At 36.0% G+C, this 21,737-nt stretch overlaps 4 protein-coding genes across 4 annotated transcripts; 2 read left to right on the top strand and 2 right to left on the bottom strand.

The window, feature by feature from the left end:
• Positions 1-11: 11 nt before the first annotated feature.
• Positions 12-5,254, top strand: LOC123702317. The gene is made up of 5 exons (XM_045650036.1): positions 12-227; positions 343-431; positions 1,736-1,860; positions 2,638-2,714; positions 5,063-5,254. Exons 1-5 carry the CDS (start codon positions 149-151, stop codon positions 5,182-5,184), a joined length of 492 nt encoding a protein of 163 aa, XP_045505992.1. The 5' UTR covers positions 12-148; the 3' UTR covers positions 5,185-5,254.
• A 2,367-nt stretch (positions 5,255-7,621) lies between these two features.
• On the bottom strand, positions 7,622-15,641 carry LOC123702338 (WD repeat-containing protein 74). The gene is made up of 8 exons (XM_045650058.1): positions 15,483-15,641; positions 15,170-15,324; positions 14,740-14,959; positions 13,413-13,584; positions 12,790-12,882; positions 9,991-10,183; positions 8,908-9,062; positions 7,622-7,844 (listed from the first exon to the last, which is right to left on the bottom strand). Exons 1-8 carry the CDS (start codon positions 15,544-15,546, stop codon positions 7,640-7,642), a joined length of 1,257 nt encoding a protein of 418 aa, XP_045506014.1. The 5' UTR covers positions 15,547-15,641; the 3' UTR covers positions 7,622-7,639.
• Positions 15,642-16,203: 562 nt separating this feature from the next.
• On the bottom strand, positions 16,204-17,372 carry LOC123702340 (3-oxoacyl-[acyl-carrier-protein] reductase FabG-like). Its single transcript, XM_045650059.1, has one exon. It carries the CDS (start codon positions 17,355-17,357, stop codon positions 16,581-16,583), a length of 777 nt encoding a protein of 258 aa, XP_045506015.1. The 5' UTR covers positions 17,358-17,372; the 3' UTR covers positions 16,204-16,580.
• Positions 17,373-20,561: 3,189 nt separating this feature from the next.
• Positions 20,562-21,405, top strand: LOC123702341 (3-oxoacyl-[acyl-carrier-protein] reductase FabG-like). The gene has a single exon (XM_045650060.1). It carries the CDS (start codon positions 20,591-20,593, stop codon positions 21,347-21,349), a length of 759 nt encoding a protein of 252 aa, XP_045506016.1. The 5' UTR covers positions 20,562-20,590; the 3' UTR covers positions 21,350-21,405.
• The last annotated feature ends 332 nt before the right edge of the window (positions 21,406-21,737 follow it).

Genomic DNA, 21,737 nt, shown 5'->3' with positions numbered 1-21,737 from the left:
TTTTGTGTAATCTGTGGTTGTCTTTGTCATTTCAATTATTTTTGATGAAATTTGAACATTTGAACGTTGTGTTTGAATTTATATTGAAAAGACGCGAAGTTAATTTTGTTGCTTGATTAATTTTAGTTAGTGCAGAAATAATAACAAAATGACCTCTGAAACTGCAATGGAACCATGGCTATCAGAAATTATGCAGGGAATAGATGCTGTACTAAAAAGAATCGACGGTGAGAGGAAAATAAACTTATAACAATATTTTATTTTCATATTTGCAGTTGCACTTACACATCTCTCTTCTATTTTCTCTCAATTATGGTCGTGTAACTTTGTTTTCTTTTGCAGATATAATTGATAAGGATCAAAAACAAATGAAAGAATGTAAAAAAAGGTTTGAAAAAGAACACAAAATTGCACAGGAATCAAAATTAAATGTGAGTAATACTTCTTAATTAAATATTTCATTATTTCTGTAAAGGTACATACTTGATTCATTTAAAATATTTGTAACAGTGTGTAGAGGATCTAAGTTTTAATCATTTGCCCAGGCAAGTAGTTAATGTTATAGAAAAAAAAAAACGACGTGTGACACTCGAGGACTGCCGCGGTAAAGCTATTGCATGCTATGCCTTCAGGCTTCAAGCCACACCTCCGCCCGTCGGAGTGGGAAGCGTGAGGATTTTTCGTTAAGGAATTTCTCGATTCGGTCCCCGCGCTCAAGTCCCGCGATAGAAGCTATGAAAAAGCTTAAAATATTCAGGCAGTTAATAAAGAGGCTAGGCTTTTAATATAACAGCTGATTAAGCAAGTTGGCTATAACAAAGATATTATTAAGTTTTCAGTTCTTATATTATATTAGCTCCCATTATGTTTCCCATGTGAATCAGATGCTTCCCTGCTGTAAAAAGCCTTTGTCACCCTCTAGCCTTTTAACTACTCTATCCATACTAATATAAAGAGGAAAGGTTTGTATGAATGTATGGTTTTCATGCATATATGACTGGACCGATTTTGATGAAATTTGGCACATATATAAAATACTGGACCGATTTTGGTGAAATTTGGCACAGATAATCTTTAGACCCTGAGAAAGAACATAGGCTACCTTTTATTGCGAAATATGTACCACGGGCAAAGCCGGGGCGGACCGCTAGTCGTAAAATAATTCCATTGAATCATGGGAGGCAAACAAACAAATACAGTTTCACATCCTACTAATATTATAAATGCGAAAGTTTGTATGGATGTATGGATGTTTGTTACTCTTTCACGTAAAAACTACTGAACCGATTACAATGAAATTTAGCACACATATAGAGGGTAACTTGGATTAACCGCCATTTGTGCATGTCTCTCTTCTGTATATGTATGTCTTTTCCTGTTTGTAATGGTGTACAATAAAGCGTTTTCATTCATTCATTGATTCATTCATTAATTCATTCATTAACACATAGGATAGTTTTTATCCCGGAAATCCCACAGTTTTCCTTTGCAAACGCGGGCGAAGCCGCGGGCGGAAATCTAGTCACTACATAATATAAAAAAAAGTCACCTGACTTATAATTATATTGCTCACTTTCGTCCTTATGTATGCTTAGATATTTAAAACTTTGCAACAGATTTTGATGAAGATTTTTAATAGATACAAGTGGTTCTCTAGGAACATTTTTTTTGGTATATAATTTGTGAAGTTATCTACAAAGCTAGTTTATAATATTACTATGGATACATTTTTCAGGAGGAATTGACGCAGCAGCTTGCTGAATTGTCCAAAAGGACAAATGAAATGGACAGAATGTGTGAGATGGTCAAATCGAGACTGACTATAGCCGATAGCGATAAGAACAGGCTGGAGAATGCTAAGTAAGTTTTGTTTTTCTTTACTAACTAGCTGTGCTCCACGGTTTTACCCGCATTGCTCCGCTCCTGTTGGCCTTAGCGTGATGATATATTATAAGTAGTGAAGTTCCGTGTCCCCGTAGCGGGGTAAGGGGCAGATGCATTATGCATACATCTGTTTCAGTGATCGATTTTCTTTAGGGACAAGTAGGGGATCAGCCTTCTGTCCTACCAGACCGAGACATTTTTTCTTCGTCTCCACCGGGAAACGAACCCAGGACCCCTCGGTTATACGCTCACGCGTCAACCACTGTACCCAGGAGGCGGTTGATGATATTATATAGCCTTCCTCAATAAATGGGCTATATAACACTGAAAGAATTTTCCAATCAAACCAATAGTTCCTGAGATTAGTGCGTTCAAACAAACTCTTCAGCTTTATAATTTTAATATAGATTAAGTTTTTTGCATTTAGAAACTACATGTTTTTTAGGCAACTTCCAAAATTTCATCAATTTGATGTACATATGTTCATGATTTTCAATATGTATATCTGCAAATGTTTTTAAACATAGTTGTATATATTTCATGCGTGAATAAATTGTTCACGCTTAACTCAGAAACAAGAAGTTGAAATAAAATGATGCTTTTTGTTGGGTATACTCGTGCATATTATAGATGAGTGCTAGTTTCATCAAAATTGGGACAGAATTTTTGAGATGTGATTGCTACATATAAAGCATTCACAGTATAATATTTCATCATCAAATTAATTATTAGTAATGAATTATGTGATTACAGGGAAGCATATCAAATTGGGAAGGAGTTGACTGGCATTCGTTTCGACTTTACTGCACCACCAAATGTCGCTAAGGGCTGTATCCTTTTTACACAAGCAGTAATAGTGTGTATTCATTTATCACGTTATGTTTACGACAAGAGTTTCGCCTCGGCCTTGCCCGTGGTATACAGGGTGTAATCGTTAAGTGTGCGCAGGTGATTATTCCATAACTGTTACAGATATCAAACAACTTTAAACTGATATCGAAAGCTTTTTACCTAATGAGTAATTTTACTCATTGATGATTGTCATTTGACAATTTATCATAACTTATTAAAAATAAAACGGGAAATATCTAAAAATTTTACATGAAACACTACCATACATTTAATTTCCCATACATTTTGTATTCAAAGCAAGTGACATCATCGTTTTGGAAAAGCATTGTATTCCACATCGAACTCTATTTACAGTTTCTAAATGAATTTTCATTAAAATTTGCAAAGTAATTTAAGCACAAAACCAAAAAAGAACCAAAATTTTCCATATTACATGTTTGGGATAGTTATATCTCATAATAGGTAAATGTATAGGAGTGTTTTATGTAAAATTTTTAGATATTTCCCGTTTTATTTTAAAAAAGTTATCTCTGTCATTTTACGCAGTAGGTAAAGAAAGGGCTCATCGATATCAGTTTAAAGTTTTTTGATATCTGCAATAGTTACGGAATAATGGCCTGTGCACACTTATCGATTACACCCTGTATAATATGTATATAGCCCATATCACCGAGTTATTTCATTTAAAAAGTAAATTACTGAATTAGTTTCAATATTTCGTTCTCTGAAAAACGTATGCTCTCTCTCTCTATAAAAATAATAATGGTTGACTATCTCTATAAAAATAATAATGGTTTCGCAGTGCTATCAAGCCCCAAATTACTAAAGTTAACATGTATGATAATAAAACGCTGGCTTACACGAGTCGGGAAATTACCCGACTTTCATATTGACATTTTAGTACAATATGAACTAAAATGTCAATATGTAATTTACAAAATTTACAACGACAATTTATAATTAAATTTGACATTTTTATTAGGGCCGATTTTTCAATCCTTGGTTAAAACTTATCTGTCATTTATAGTACACGATAATATTAAAATTTCACTTGTAAACTGTCAAATACAGGTAATTAGAATACATTTTTGAAATGGTAGTTTAATACGTTATTCAACGAATAAATTTTAACCAAGGATTGAAAAATCAGCCCTTAATGTTTTAACTCTTTTAAAACATTTATACAAATGAAACTTAATACAGTATAGAATCCTTTTATTATGACTCCGGTTATAATTTATATTGACCAACCGCTTATTATGTATACCGCGTATTACACAGCAAAGTTTGGTTTTCATATAAAATTCCTAATAAAAGTCGGATAAAATGACTTCATTTAAGGTGGACTTCCGAGCAGCGCGGCTCTATCGCAACGGCCGCAGCGTCTAAGCCGCTGCGTCACTGTCGCAGCGGCTTAGACGCAGATTGACTTCCGAGCAGCGCGGCTCTATCGCAACGGCCGCAGCGTCTAAGCCGCTGCGTCACTGTCGCAGCGGCTTAGACGCAGATTGACTTCCGAGCAGCGCGGCTCTATCGCAACGGCCGCAGCGTCTAAGCCGCTGCGTCACTGTCGCAGCGGCTTAGACGCAGATTGACTTCCGAGCAGCGCGGCTCTATCGCAACGGCCGCAGCGTCTAAGCCGCTGCGTCACTGTCGCAGCGGCTTAGACGCAGATTGGCTTCCGAGCAGCGCGACTCCGGCGTCAGTCACAGTTATTAGTCCATACCTGACGGTTGTGCGGTACAGTAGGAATGAACCGATCAATTAAAAAAATATTATTAGAATCATATAGATAGAATAAATAATATAGATATTATATAGAAATAAATAATATAGAATCCTTTTTAGGATGGTTTTTGTAGCCCGTTTCACTTAAATCGTACAAAATTGCACGTTGAGAGACTAAATTTATTAGTGCCTCGTCTTGCTTGACAGTGACGCAGCGGCTTAGACGCTGCGGCCGTTGCGATAGAGCCGCGTTGGTCGGAAGTCCACCTTTATAGTGACATATCGTTTATTGTGACCAATTTTAAATGAATTGTCCGGTTATACTGACCGAAATGAATTCTAAAACTTTCAACACTAATTTCTGTTTGGGAAAATTGTGATATCTGACACCACTTTTTTTTGTTTTTTTTGAGTCTCAATGTATAGGCATCTATATTTTGTTTCTCTGTATTAAATACTAACAAAAACAGGAGATTGTTTATTTACTATAAAATGCTTTGTATGACGTTATTATGACGTGTTTGATATTCCCCTTCAATGTCATTATAAACGGATTTCACTGTAATTACAAAAATAAATATCCCTAACTCGGTATCAGATATAAAGAACAAGTCCCGGCGTCTCTTGCAGCCGTTCGAGTTACAAGCGGACAGCGAAATGCTGTGGGATCAACTGGGGTCAGCGTTCCCGAACCCACTCGCCGGGGTGGGGGAGAAATAAGAGACGTGTGATAAATTGTGTTTTTTTTTGTGGAATTAAATTATTTTAAACTAGCTGCGTATATCGTAAATGAGTTTTTTTCCTAATCCTAATGTTCCTGTGGGAATATCAGTAGAAAAAGTAGCCTATATACTTATAAATATATTTATTTAATTATATATAGCCTATTATATATTTATAAATTATGTGTGACGTTGTATTTATTTTTATTTATTACTAGCGGTCCGCCCCGGCTTCGCCCGTGGTACATGTTTACGTTTTCTCTACATAAGATCCATCCTCGTACTTCAAGAAATATAATAAAAAAAGAATTATCGGAATCGGTTCAGCCGTTCTCGAGTTATGCGCTTACCAACACATTTAGTTCAGGATACATCGCCCATTTTTGCAAGTGACTACTATCAAGCTGATTTTCCGTTTGTAGCTTTATTTTGATGAGACACCGAATAATTTCGTGTACGAAACTCTCGATTATGGTAGCTAACAGAGATAACAAGGATACATTTTTTTGATTTGATGGTTCTCAAATATTTATTACGCAATTTGTAGGACAATATGTCTGTTGAATTATATAAACATTAACTAAGTGAAAACAAAAAAATCAGCTTGTTAGTAATCATTTATGATGACCTCGTTATCGATACACTTTGGAAAGGGGGACTCTTTGAACCAACCATCGATTTTGTAGGACAAATATTTTTTCGAATAATTTAGGTAATTATCTTGAGATTGAACAAAAAAAAAATTCAGTTAGTAATAAATATTTGAGAACCATCAAATCAAAAATTTTTATCCTTGTTATCTCTGTTAGCTACCACAATCGAGACTTTCGTACACGAAATTATTGGGCGTCTCATCAAAATAAAGCTACAAACGGAAAATTAGCTTGATAGTAGTCACTTGCAAAAATGGGCGATGTATCCTGAACTAATTTTGCGATTCATTTTTATAGTATAGATGTGTGACGTTGTGCTTTATTTTTATTTATTACATAATACATATATATTTTTTTTCTTCGAATTAATTATTTTAAATTTAAGTATTAGTTATTTGGCTTCCTAGCCTTTGGTATTTTATTATGCTCTGTCCTTTACCTGAAGGTTGCCTGGCAGAGATGGCTTAGAGCCATAAGGCCGCCTTTTGTACATTTAAATCCATTAAGATATTATAAAATAAGATTAAACCTAATGTACAAGAAAGAATAAATAAATACTGTCAGTGAAAATCTCGTCAAAATGGCTGCAGCCGTTACAGATTTTAATCGGAACAAACAGACAAAATTATGTGCATACGTACTAGTACGTATATGCATTTCAGTAAAAAGCCGTTATTTCAATATTAAAAACAGGCATTCCAATTTTATTATTGTTATAGATTTCTTTTTACACGCTTTATATTAGCTTCACCTGTATGTTTGTAACCGACTTCTTTGGGCGCGATTTTGACCCACTTTAAACGGCCAGATTTCGTTCAAACTTAGTAGATTTATTGAAGACCGATGACAATACACTAATTTGATAAAATTTTCTATTTTTTAGTTCGGTTTTCTATAAAAAGCGTGTTTTTTAGTTTTTTTAAACTATTATTATTTTATGGTCTATCTGACAAAAATAATTAAAAACTTGCTGTGCTGCGCGGTTTCAATAATTGTAGACGTACCCGCGGAAAAAAGCGAGAATATCAGTAACCTATTACATGATTATATGTATCATTTAATACTGAATCATTGCATCTGTACAGTCACGTGGTCTCCTCTGAAAATCAGTGCAGCAATACATTTTAAGTAATGGTTGCTGCTTTGCTGACGGGGAGTCCTTTTTGCCTCCATTACTATGTTTTTTTTTCTGTTTTGTGTATTAATTACTAAGAGTTACATGGTGGCAAATAAAACGATTTCTATTTCTATTTCTTATTTACCTCAGACTTCTATATAGTCTATTTCAGGCACCAGTTTCTCACAACGTTATCCTCTACTGTACTTTGTGTAATATAATTAAAGTTTTGTAACCTATTAATGTTGTGAGAACCAAATACTTAGAGATGATTTTATTTATTTTTAATGTAATGGGTATATCTGTGTAAAATAATATGCCAATTTGTGTGTCTAATGCAAGCTAATGTAAAGTTTTAATATTGATTCAATAACTTTTCAAACATTATTTAAAAAAAAAATATCTGCTCCTCTCTATAAACTGTATTTCATCTGTGGGGAAATAATCACTAGACTACATCAGGGGCCTTAGACAAAGTAACAATTACAAAACGATAACGAAGTTAGAAATCGCAAAAATGTATGGGATTGACATTAGATAGACCACGTGATCTAACGCGGCGTATGTCAATCCCATACATTTTTGCGATTTCTAACTTCGTTATCGTTTTGTAATTGTTACTTTGTCTAAGGCCCCAGGAGTATTTCATCAAAATAAAACACTTATTAAATTCAAAACATTTATTACGCATTATGAAACACGCTCTTCGCTTTCTTCTCCCGCTTCTTCTTCTCCAATCTTCTCTTCTGCTTTTCTGTGCTTCGCAGAAGTTTGACGATCGCATCTTCTCCGCTCGTTACTTCCGTACTACCTTCTGTAGAGGGTTTGCATTTCTTCGCTTCGACTTCTGTGTCTTCTTCCAAATGCTTCTTGCGCGGTGTTTTTATTCTGTAAAGAAAAAAAAAAGGTTTAAAACAACAAAATTAATTATAATTTATATAGAACTGCACAATGCACATTTAGAAATTAAAGACTTTTTAACGGATTTTAAACGCGATTTATTCATTATATTATTTTCCCGACGTTTCGAATACTTTACAGCGAGCGTGGTCACGGGGAGACTGAGACTGACTGTCAGTTTAAAATCCGTTAAAAAGTCTTTAATTTCTAAATGTATAATACTCGCGTAAAATCAAACCCTATAAAATACTAGAACTGCACATGTCTCGCGGATTCGCCTGCGGAAAAAATCACGAGAAAGATAATTTTCGCCTTTAAAAATTTGCGTATGAAAATAAAACTAAGTTTCTGTCTGTCGCTTTCACTTCATATTTTGATGAGTAATGAAAATAATCGGTAAGAAATATGCTATACTAGATTTCCGCCCGCGGCTTCGCCCGCGTTTTCAAAGGAAAACCCGCATAGTTCCCGTTCCCGTGGGATTTCCGGGATAAAAACTATCCTATGTGTTAATCCAAGTTACCCTCTATATGTGTGCTAAATTTCATTGTAATCGGTTCAGTAGTTTTAACGTGAAAGAGTGACAAACATCCATACATCCATACTTACAAACTTTCGCCTTTATAATATATATTAGATTAAAAAAAAAACAAGCTAGTAGTTAGTACTACCATTGCGAGACATAAGCTAGTTTAAAAAAATCGAACCTTAAAATTGTATGTATTTTTTATATATTTTTAATGTTTTTACACTTCCCGCACCGGTTAAATTTTGATTTGTATAGATTACTTTACTACATAGTATAAAACAAAGTCGCTTTCTCTGTCCCTATGTCCCTTTGTATGATTAAATCTTTAAAACTACGCAACGGATTTTGATGCAGTTTTGTTTAATAGTGATTCAACAGAAAGGTATATAATTTATTATGTTTTAGATAAAGCGGGCGAAGCCGCGGGCGGTAAGCTAGTAAGTTATAATATCGCTATTAGCGGGTTTTTTCCTCCATAATATACTTTACGGCTTACGCACAAAGCCACATGCATTTACTTACCCAACAGTTTCCATATTTTCAAAGATCTCATCCAAATCGTCATCTTTTATAGTAATCTCTTGTTCCTCTTCCTTTACATCTTCAGAAGAGTTTTGCAAAGGTGTAGATGTCGCTGTCTGCACTAGGACTTTAGTAAGTTTCGAGGTTAGGTATTGCTGTAAAAAGAAAAATAAGATATAATAAGTATGGAATATCTATACTAATATTATAAAGCTGAAGAGTTTGTTTGTTTGTTTGAACGCGCTAATCTCAGAAACTACTAATCAGATTTGAAAAATTCTTTCGGAATCTTTCTTTTTATCTAACAAGATAGCCCGTTTATCGAGGAAGCTTATGTATCATCACGCTCGGACCAACAGGAGCGGAGCAATGCGGGTGAAACCGCGCGGAACAGCTAGTATTTTTTTTAATGAGAGGAGGCAACAGAGCAGACGCAACGCCTGATGGTAAGCGTTCAGCGTCACCCATGAGCACCCACAATGCCAGGGACATTGGGAGTGTGTTGCCGGCCTTTTAGGAAAGAATACGCTCTCTTAAAGTATAAGATAAGAGGGAACAATGTTGGGCTGAAAATTTAATAAGTAAAAGATGCCTAACAGAGAAGGGAAGAGGGTTGATTTTAGCTTTTGGTAGAAAGAGAGATTAAAAAAAAATCACGACACATTTTTTAAATAATATTGATAGCGAGTGCTTTCTATACATACTTAGAGCCTAGAGGATGTGTTGCTTGTTATGTAATCATTAATATCCATACTAATATTATAAATGCGAAAGTAACTCTGTCTGTCTGTCTGTTACTCAATCACGCCTTAACTACTGAACCAATTTGCATGAAATTTAGTATATAGATATTTTGATACCCGAGAAAGGACATAGGATAGGGTTTATCCCGGAAATCCCACGGGAACGGGAACTATGCGGGTTTTTCTTTGACTGCGCGGGCGATGCTGCGGGTGGAAAGCTAGTATGTATAATATAAATTGTTATTTCAAACATGTTACATATACAAATAAAAACAAGAGCAATACACACATTTATCATGACAAAAACACATATTTTATACAAATCACAATACAAACTTACCCTATAAACACAATTCTTGCTGCTATGTTCGTGCACCCGGATATGTCTATCCAGGCTGGTACTGATCACCATTTTATCACACACAGCTATACTAGTTATAGCCCCGGCTGCGCCCTTGTAGCCTTTATCGAGACGCGTGTGACGGAAATCCACTTGGTGGAGTTGGCCCCGACCGAAACCTACTAGGACTTGCCTGAAAATCGAAATAATATATAAATAATTATTTGATACTAGGTTTCCGCCCGCGGCTTCGCCCGCGCAGTCAAAGAAAAACCCGCATAGTTCCCGTTCCCGTAGGATTTCCGGGATTGCGTCATTTTCCCTGGATAAAAAGTAGCCTATGTCCTTTCTCAGGTATCAAAATATCTCCATACCAAATTTCATGAAAATTGCTTCAGTAGTTTAGGCGTGATTGAGTAACAGACAGACAGACAGAGTTACTTTCGCATTTGTAATATTAGTATGGATTATATCGATACAATAAAAATGATTCGCCAAATGTTGATAAGCTAAACTCAATTTTTTAATGTTACGAGACAAAACACGAAAAAGGGGCAATAAGGCAGAAAAACGTCTACTATAGCAAGTAAAAAAAAAGTAAAAGTAAAAAATATTTATTAAAAAATCAAGCATACATTATACAATCTCGTTGAACTTATTACAATAAGGCTGTTAACACAGTAAATATGTAGTAGCAGCTAGTTAATAATAGGGACTATTTATTTATTATGGTACGGGAGCTACCAACGTTTAAAAAAAAGTCATTTTAGTATAGTTGGGTTTTTGATATGCTGTTTCTCTTGCTATTTTGGTTAGAGTCCGGGCTGTCTGGCTGGCGGTAGTGGTTGCGTTTATTAGTGCGCATCTTATCTGCACAGGAAAATATCCTTAATTTAAAGTCATTTTTTAACGCGTAATTTTTAATCTTTTGCCTTTAGATAGATCCATCAGACATAAATTTTTTATTGCAAGACGTTTTTTTCGTTGTTAAATAGGTGCCAGACGCAATTTTTTATTAAAATAATTAAAATGTCATCGAAATACGTGAAATTCTATCAAGATGAGTCCGCTTAAAAGGTAAGTATTAACTTTATTATTTATATTATATTATCCTTTTTTAATACTTATATTGAATAATTAGTAAACTAACATTTTTAATATATGGTTTCATATTTATTACACTTTTGGGTATAAATATGAATTTGATGATATTTGTATTTTCTAGTGTTTGATTTTACGCGAGTATTATACATTTAGAAATTAAAGACTCGGGAATATAATATAATGAATAAAACGCGTTTAAAATCCGTTAAAAAGTCTTTAATTTCTTGATGATATCTGGTTTTTATCAAGTTTACATTAACGTCCTATTTGAGGTTCGTTGGGAAAAGAAAGCACCATGGTAGATTGTTGCAAAAAAATTGTAAATAGTAAAATGAATATTATATATAGTATAAGTTACACAGTGATTACTTATCCTTCACGGGGACTCATCTTGATAGAATTTCACTTATTTCGATGACATTTTAATTATTTTAAATAAAAAATTGCGTCTGGCACCTATTTAACAACGAAAAAAACGTCTTGCAATAAAAAATGTATGTCTGATAAATTAAGGATATTTTCCTGTGCAGATAAGATGCGCACTAATAAACGCAACCACTGCGACCAGCCAGACGGCCCGGACTCTAACCGAAATAGCAAGAGGAACAGCATATCAACGAACCAACTATACTAAAATGCTCACTTGTCAACGTTGCTACCTCCTATACGATTAATACTAATATTATTGATAGCATGGAAGCAAAAGATGATTGCAAAGAACATAAAATAGTTTTGGTTAGAAAGTCTGGCTAATAGATAGTAGGCTACTAGGTAAGTGTATTATTTATTGTTTTCAAATACAAATTGTAAATTCAGCAAAATGTTAGCAAATCAATTTGTGATTTGTGTTGAATATGATATTGAATGTGTTATAAAGACCCATGGAGGGTTGTCGCGTAAAAACCACAGGGCAGTTCTTTGGCATATTATGATATATTATGTATAAGTTAGATATAAGTTACATATTATGTAATATTGACATGATTTTAAAAGAGCAACTATGGAGTTTCTTGCCGATTCTTCTCCATAGATACTGCTTTCCGAATCGGTGGTAAATGTTAAAAATACTTATGTAATGACGATTCGAAAGTGCTACTAAATAGTAGTCTAATTGAATAAATGAATGTTTGAGTTTGAGTTTGAATAGTTAAATTATAACAGACTAGCGGTCCGCCCCGGCTTCGCCCGTGGTCAAACAAACAAAGTTTTCCTCTTTATAATATTAGTGTAGATATAATATATTTTGTGTAACCACAATTCATACAATATGCGTGATCAATATTTTTTGAAGTGAAACTTTTTTATCGGGGTTGGAAAAAAATTCTTATCCCTACCACGCGTGATTCGACGTATTTCTGTAAAGTTGCATATTATAGTAAATAATTTTTTGAAAAATAAATAAGTTTCACTTCTTACGTGTGTACACTAGTACACGCACACATTTTTTGACGTGACAACGTCTTATAAAATGGTTTGCCGGGTGACACTTCAAGAAACTGCGTTACGCTCCGCTCACGTTATGCGCTCACAATGAGAGCGAGTGAGAGGCACGCGTCCCTTCCACTCGGGCATGGTTAGCCCGCCTAAGAGCGAGAGAGACAGACATAAAAAGTCGTTGTCACGTAAAACTTTCGCCCGTATACCGACTTTACAGGCAACCAATTTTTTTTTTACATATATGTTTAATTTACTTACCTCTCGTCAAAACCGTTAGCTATGCATGTAGCGGCCATGCCTTTTGTATCCACATTGCAAATCGGCCTGCGTTGTACCCGCGTGTCGTATAACCTGTTATAATTATGGAAAATATATTTATTACCATTAAGTTTATGAATATGAATTTGTGATTTGAGAAACTGAAAAATGTAACTAAACTAACAACAAATACTAATCAATAATTAAATCTAGGACAAGTGATATGTAACGGGCAAAACAATATTTGCAGGGTCAGGCAATACATAATAAGAGAGAATAAAAATAATAATATGGAGGGGAAGTGTATGTATAAAAAAAACTTGAGGTAGAGAGAGAGAGAGAGACAGAGAGACAGAGAAACACGCGCAACGCCGCAAGGCTCACAACCATAGCAAAAGGTGTCGTTATGTACAACTTTTCCTTTTCATTTTTTCTTTCTAGCCACCTATCGCAACGCGCGATAGTGAATTTTTTTCCAATTATGTCGCAGGTATTATGGAAAATATTCTTTTATTAAAAGAAAACAAAGTTTCGTCGTCAGTATAAGAATACAATACAGTAACAAGAAAATAAAGTTATATAGGATCAGAAAAATAACACTATATTAAGAACCTGATACAAACCTAACATAACCATGTCTTGAGCAGACCGCAAGCAAATTCTCCTCGAGGAACGTTAAATCGGTGACCCACACAGGCCTCCGTAGTTGCAGCCAGTCGTGCGGCAGATTCTTAGCTATAAATATAGGCGCTGTTTCACCTATACGCCATAGTTTTAAATCGTTCTCTTCGCCACCTGGAAAAACATATTTAAAATGGTAGATAATTTTGTGGGTATTACATATGAGACTAGACGTTTATTTTTAACCGACTTCAAAAAAAGGAGGAGGTTATCAATTCGGCCGGTATGTTTTTTTTATGTATGTACACCGATTAGGGTTCATACGCACTATGTGGGTAGCCGCATTGCGGGTAGCCGTCCGGCTGACCGCAGGATGCGGTTGCGAATGCGGTCAGCCGGACGGCTACCCGCAATGCGGCTACCCGCATAGTGCGGTTGAAGAACCGTTGCGATTTGCGGTCATGTCGATCCATTTCAAAGATGGAAATGGAAGAAGTTGCAGCTATTTACTACATTTACACACGTTACGTATAGAAGAAAAGCAAAGAAAGAAGTACTGGGTGCATCCTTATTTGCAAACACGAGATGAGAGCAAGCATTTTGCAACCACGTGCACACACTCACTCAATGGCGGGCAGCCGCAGACTGAACCGCACAGTGCGTATAGCAACCGTCCGGCTGGCCGTCACTCGGGCCGCAGCTCTCCGAGCAACCGGAGCGGTCTGCGGGTAGCCGCATCGCAGTGCGCATAGAAATGAATATTACGTACATAATTGTGCTTGCGGTCAGCCGGACGGCTACCCGCATAGTGCGTATGAACCCTTACTCCGAGGTTTCTGAACCGATTTACGTGATTCTTTTATTGTTCGATGCGGGATGGTGTCGAATTTGTCCCATACAAAATTTTATTCGAATAGGCCCAGTAGTTTTTATTTTATGAGCTTTTTTGTCTGTATTTGTAAATGTTGCAAGTGCAAGTTTGAAGTTGTTTGTTTTTAACGCAGTTATCACTTGTTGAATAAATAATAATAATTTTATTGTTTAAGTGATTTACGAAGTTGATGATAAATAAGTAAACTGCACATTACATAGGAAGCTGATTTAATCAGAAATAATCGTGACAATAAAATCAGAGCATGGTCAAACAGGAAAGTGATTCTATACAATGCGAGGACGGCGCAGCGCGTTGAGGCGGTGGGCAGCTAGATGCGTAGACATAAGTCATGGTTTAAGTTACAGGTTGAATATGTAACTTTTAGAGGAATTTTTAAATTTATTGAAGCATTTATCTGTGTAAAATTGCATTTTGACAAGTTTCAAAGATCTTACCAGTTGCAAATACATTTCCATCGCTCCACACCTTCATTCTATCTATTTTCCCGCCAGTTTCAACCAGAGTATCTTCCTTTTTCCCCCAAATTTTGACCACGCCGCTAGCAACACCAGCAATGAGACGTCGTTTATAGCGACCGAGGCCTACAATGTCGCCAGATCCAAAATCTATTGTCTCTGTGCTTGTGAAGCCTTTCTCTGTGCTGTATGTTTCAATCTGAAAGAGTTAATGATTTTTATGAGTTATCCTACTAGTATTATGTGTGTGTGTGTGTTTGTTACTGACTCACGCAAATACTACTGAACCGATTAAAATGAAATTAAGCACACATATAGAGGGAAACTTGGATTAACACACAGGATAGATTTTATTTTGGGATAGATTTTCAACATGGAGGTGATAAATGTAAACATATATTAATAATACCTTTTGATTCCTCTTTCCAATAAGTATTTCTGTCTGTTCCTTGTTGCCCCATTCCATACAGGTGATTGTGTCATCTTTTTGTAAAGTTTTTACATCTACCAGGTTTTCGATACATTTTTTATTGTTTTTAGCTACGTCTGTGTGGTATTTAATATCTGTGGAGGAAATAGACCATTGGATATTATAAAGGCTGTAAGCTAACATGATAATAATACTTATTTATTCTTAAAACTTTATTAGTGAAGTGCGTGGTGAAGTGCAGTTCGCAATCGAAATCGCACGCATATAATTTGTGCATATTTTATGTACTTACGTTTGAATGAGCCAATTCGGCTGCTAACAAAGAAGTCAAATGTTTTCTCCTCTTTCAGTAACATTTTTATATTCTTTTATACACTCATTATTTATAAAAATAAAGTATAATTTGCACTATTTACAAATTACAAGCGAGTTCACCACGTGAAAATGTGAAGTTGAGTTTGAAAGTTGAAGTGTCCGTCAATGTCAAACGTCACTGACGTTCATCTTTTTTTTTGTAACAATGGTCTATGATGCTAGGTTATTTACTAACTTAAAGTATTTACTATATTTTGGTCACTGAAATATGTTTTTTATGTGTGTTTTTACGACTAATAGGGGTAAGATCGCTTATATGTTATAACACGTAGAGTTTTTTTGATTAATATATAGTAGAGTGTAGACATTAAAATTAAAATCGCAATACTTGATCACTGGAAGTTCTTAGATGATGACAATAAATTTGTTAGTAAGTCTTGTTTGCTGTTCGTGTTCGATAAAAATTTAAGATTGTATAGGTAATTGAAAAAGCCCCTCCTCTTTTTTGCCCCTCCACATGCGCCTGTGTTTGGATTGGTCCAGTGAAATATCCAGGTCTGCTACAATCGTCATTTAATGAACGCGCTAGTCATTCAATCAAATAGCAGATTCGACGACGGCGACATATTATACCCTATGGCAATCTTGGGGAGAAAGGTAAAAATATTAATAATAATTTAAGAAAATAAAATATAGACTTGTCACTCTGGCTTTTTATTGGTAAAATAATTCTACAATTCGAAAATTCACAAACTCTCACTTATGTACCGTAATATTATGATGTATTATTTACTACCTTTCCACCCGCGGCTTCGCTCGAGAAGTAAAAGGAAATCGCGGAAATCCCGCATAAAGCCTAATACATAGTAATAACGTATAGCCAGTATCTACTCAACAATATTTTTTGTTACGTAAATGATCGAGGACCACGGGTCCAGTTGTTATTTACACACACTGCTTTAATTATCAAACTTACAACAGAAATGTGTAAAGTAAAATATCTTTTTAGCATAGAGATTTTTTTATATAATTTCAATATCAACACACAAACACTTTTAACTATCTAACTGCACATTTATTTATTTTCTAAATAAGCTAATAGGTAACCATTGTCAGCAAGAAATTCGGAGCCTGTAATCCCAACCGCCTTATCACTGGCCAGAAATAGGATAAGGTGTGCAACTTCTATCGGATCTGATATTCTCTGTAGCGGCATATTCTTTGCCATGTCCTCAACTTTGAATGTACTTACACTCACACCGCTGTTAACAAAAAATTCTGTTTTTACTGGTCCGGGGCTCACCGCGTTCACTCTTACGCCTTTGCTTGCTAGTTCCAAAGCCGCACAGCGTGTGAAATGATTCAGAGCCGCTTTGGAAATATAGTACGGAGTTTTGGAAGCTTGTCTCGGCACCAAAGTTCCACCAACACTTGATATATTCACGATATTACCTTTAGTTTTAATGAGATGTGGTGTGGCAAGTACTGTTATGTTGATCTGCGCTCGAAGATTCACGTTCATTATGCTATCGTAGGCTTCAACTATTTTTGCGTCTAAAATGGATCCATATTTGGCTAGTCCGGCGTTGTTCACTAAAACATCAAGCTGGCCATAGCCGTCAATGACTTTTTGTATCATGCGTTTTGCTTCGTCATCGTTAGCAATGTCTGCAATAATGAGCAGGGGCTTGGATCCCAGTTTTTCACAATGGTCAGAAACTGTTTGCAGTCTTTCTTCATTTCTGCCAACGATGGCTACTTTAGCACCTTCTTTAGTGAATTCTACGGCTGTAGCTGCGCCGATTCCGGAGCTTGCTCCAGTAACTAAGACGACTTTGTTTTTAAAACTCATGTCTCGTTTGTGACAACTGTGTTTACAAGATTGAAGTATTTTGTTTTGGCTCGTGCGTTATATATGTATATATATATATATATATATATATATATCATCGTATTGCTGATAAGAAATATCTAAAAATAAGTTGTGTACTATTAATGATTTGCATTAAATCAATGCTTATCTAAAAGTTTGATAGTGTTCCGTATTAAGCATATTTTTTACTATTTGAAAATATTACCCGAATATGGGTAAAAAAATTGATGAATATAATTCGGTTAGTTACCAAGGTTTTATCCGTAATAATTATATGCTCAAATACCTACAAATCGGTCCAAAGCGGTCCGCCCCGGTTTCACCCGTGTTACATATTTACGTTTTCTCTCCATAATAACTATCATCGTACTTCAAGGAATATAATAAAAAAATAATTGTCGGAATCGGTCCACCCGTTCACGCGTGAGGCCGTGACCAAGGAAAACGGATTTCATTTTTTTTTTATAATACTAGCTTCCGCCCGCGACTCCGTCCGCGCGGATGTCGGTCTTCGCGTGGATGGTTTATTTCTCCATTTTGAGTAGGTACTGACAATAAAATCTTATAAATATCTATTGGACCCAATTCCCAAATACGGCTAGGCCTATAATAATACGCAACGTGTGTTCGCGGTTCTACGGAACAACGTCTATGGATAAAACTGAAAAATTAAGATTAATTTTTTTCTACGTATTTTTCCAGGATAAAAAGTATCCTATTTTACGCCCAGGATAATAAGGTATAATTATACCAAGTTTCATCGAAATCGAACCGCTAATTTTCACGTGATGCCTTCACATACAGACAGACAGACAGACAGACAGACAGACAGACAGACAGACAGACAAAATTTTTTTTAATCACATATTTGGGTTTGGTATCGATCCAGTAACACCCCCTGCTATTTATTTTTTCAATATTTTCAATGTACAGAATTGACCCTTCTACAGATTTATTATATGTATAGATATCTACTTATAGATGCACTGCAATATTCATTTAGATTCATTTAGAATTTAGTTATAGGTAGGTAACTATACTATCTACAGTTTTGTTAGGTATGCACATTTTCTTGCAAATACATTGTGGTCTAAAAGGTAAAGTACCGTTTTGTATCTTATAGATATTAATAATTATCCTAGGGAACCCTGCGTGTTTTAATTTTATCAATGAACTAGCTTATTCACTCGTTGATAAATAAATATTTTGTATTTTTAATATCATTGTTATTATTTTTTGCTTAATTTTTTGTTGTTCATCTTAAAATCACGATGAATGATATTATTATAAATAATTCGGCTCAATGAAATTGACTAAATATAACGATGCTAAGCCAAAAATGTATCATTCATCATTAGTATTTTCTGATAAACAAAATATGAAAAAACAAAACTTATGTGCTTCATCATCATCAGCCCTTAAAATAGGTACATATATTATTTAAACTGAGATTAATGCGGCATACGCGTACCACAGAGCAAGTAATATAGTAGACTAATTATTTATTAAGCTACCGCTTCTACGTCAGTTTGTATATTGTTCTTATGCCGCGGCCACACTATGCTCCTCGCGCTGCTCAGCGCTCTGCTCATCGCGCTGCCGATGCCGTTAGGCGGCGTTTCCATCAGAAGTAAACTTCTGCAAGAACTGTCCGACAGTCTGTCTGACAGAAGCTTGCAAGTGTAAACTATGTAGCAAGTTCTGTCGCGACAGTTTGTCAAGCGCTTCTTGCGAGAAGTTGCGAAAGCGTGGCATGGCTAATAAATCTCTGGAACGGCTGGACCTATTTTGACGGGACTTTCAGTGAGAGATAGCTGATCTTATAATGAGTAACTTAGTAGCCTAAGTTACCTCTTTCCTGTTCTGATATTCCCATAGGAACCTGAGGATAAATAGGAATAACTCAATTACGCGGGTGAAACCGCGTTACGAAGCTTATAATGTTACTAGCTGTTCCCCGCGGTTTCACTCGCATTACTCCGCTCCTGTTGATCTTAGCGTGGTGATATATTATAGCCTATAGCCTTCCTCGATAAATGAGCTATCTAACACCGAAAGAATTTTTCAGATCGGACTCAGTAGTTCCTGAGATTAGCGCGTTCAAAAAAACAAACAAATAAACAAACTCTTCAGCTTTATAATATTAGTATAGATAAACGTAGTTCCTTGTTTCAATTTTGCTATAAATAAAACATTAATCAAAGTGTGGACACGCACTCCTGCCACTGATTACGCTAGGGTCAACTCACACCAAAAGAGCGTCGAAGCGCGGCGAAGCGGAGCGCAGTTTCCGTGTCATATGAATTTTAACTTTATTTTCATTACTATAATACTCATTATCGCATGAGAAGCTCGAACGAGTCGCGCGGATGCCCGCGGCGCCGCTGGAATTCCGTGGAATTCCAGCGGACGGACCGTGCGACTGCGCGAGAAGTCGCGGGAATTCCAGAGAATGCTCGAGCATTCGCGAGCGGCCGCTGGCAATATCCCGCCCCTCGCGCCCGCTCCCCGCACGCGTCTGTGCGCGCGAGCATTCGAACTGCGCAAAGAGCGACCCGTGTTATTCATCGCGGGAAGGCGCGCGGATTCCCGCGACTGCTCGAGAAGTCGCTGGAATGCTCAAGAAGTCGCGGGCATCCGCTACTCCGCGCTTCGCCGCGCTGCGCTGCGCTTCGCCGCTCTTTTGGTGTGAGTTGACCCTAAACTCATTCACAGGCATCCATCCAGTAATCATCACTATCATCAACACTACATAGTATAAAAAAGTCGCTTTCTCTGTCCCTATATCCCTTTGTATGCTTAAATCTTTAAAACTACGCAAGAGAATTTGATTCGAGAGGAAGGTATAGTTAGTATACATTTTATTAGATTTTAGACAAAGCGGGCGAAGCCACGGGCGGATAGATAGTTAATGATAAGCGCTTTCGTTCCACATCCACTTAACTACCTAATTTGACTACATATAATTTATTTAATTAAGTACTTTTAAATGTTTTTTTTTTTTTTTAACAAAACACAAAATTTTCTCAGTACGGTGAATCAATATTTACATAAATAATATCTTAAATCACACATAATCTCCAAGCATCACATACTTACTCGAGTTTGAAGTGTGTATCTTATCAGCAAACATAATAAATATAACTTATCACAGCAGCGAGAGAAAATATGCAGTCATAGTTATCACACAGTTGCTCATTTGCAGTCACACAATGAGTTTTAAAAACAAAGTCGTCTTAGTTACTGGAGCAAGCTCCGGAATCGGCGCAGCTACAGCCATAGAATTCACTAAAGAAGGCGCTAAAGTAGCCATCGTCGGCAGAAATGAAGAAAAATTACAAACAGTTTCCGATAATTGTGAAAAACTTGGCTCCAAACCTCTGCTCATTATTGCAGACATTGCTAACGATGACGAAGCAAAACGCATGGTACAAAAAGTCATTGACGAATACGGCCAGCTTGATGTCTTAGTGAACAACGCCGGGCTAGCTAAATACGGATCAATTTTAGACGGTAACATCTTGGAAGCTTACGATGAAACCATCAAAATAAACCTCCGAGCGCATATCAACGTTACAGCTTTAGCAACACCTCATTTAATTAAAACCAAAGGAAACATATTAATAAACATTTCGAGTGTCGGTGGAACATTGGTGCCGAAACAAGCTTCTAAAACTCCGTACTATATTTCCAAAGCCGGTTTAAACCATTTTACACGCTGTGCGGCTTTGGAACTAGCAAGCAAAGGTATAAGAGTGAACACGGTGAGCCCAGGACCTGTTAAAACTGATTTCCTAGTGAACAGTGGAGTTACGTCATACAAATTTGAAGACATGGGGGTTAATATGCCGCTTCAGAGAGTATCTGATCCAATAGAGATTGCTCGTCTTATTCTGTTTTTGGCCAGTGACAAGGCTGTTGGAATTACTGGCTCGGAATATGTTGCTGACAACGGTTTTCTTTTAACATAGATGACGATTAATTAATAATTGTGATGTTTAATAATAAAGTCTTCAAAATGTATTATAAATAACGTGTTATAATTTTCAAATTGTTGTCTTTCGTGTGAATGCGATTTTAAAATACAGGGTTAGTTTTCAATGACCAGCCAAAATTTTAAATTAAGATCTAGATATTAAACCAAAGGTACATTTGAAATATTATTGTCGAATAAAAAAAAAATAATAGCATTCATTTGAAAATGTCTTAAAAATTTCCTAAATCGTAAACACGCGATAATCATTGCACTTGTGTGCGTGCGCGCATCGCCAAATTTATGTGTGTGCTAACTTCTACCTATCTAGGTTGTTGAACTGAATTGTGCTTTTGTAATGTCCACACGTTCGCTTTTTAGTGGCG

Source organism: Colias croceus, chromosome 23 (assembly GCF_905220415.1).
Source record: "Colias croceus chromosome 23, ilColCroc2.1".
NCBI classification, from domain to species: Eukaryota; Metazoa; Arthropoda; class Insecta; order Lepidoptera; family Pieridae; genus Colias; species Colias croceus.
The sequence above is the reverse complement of the archived record's forward strand: the minus strand, read 5'-3'. Positions and strand labels throughout refer to the sequence as shown.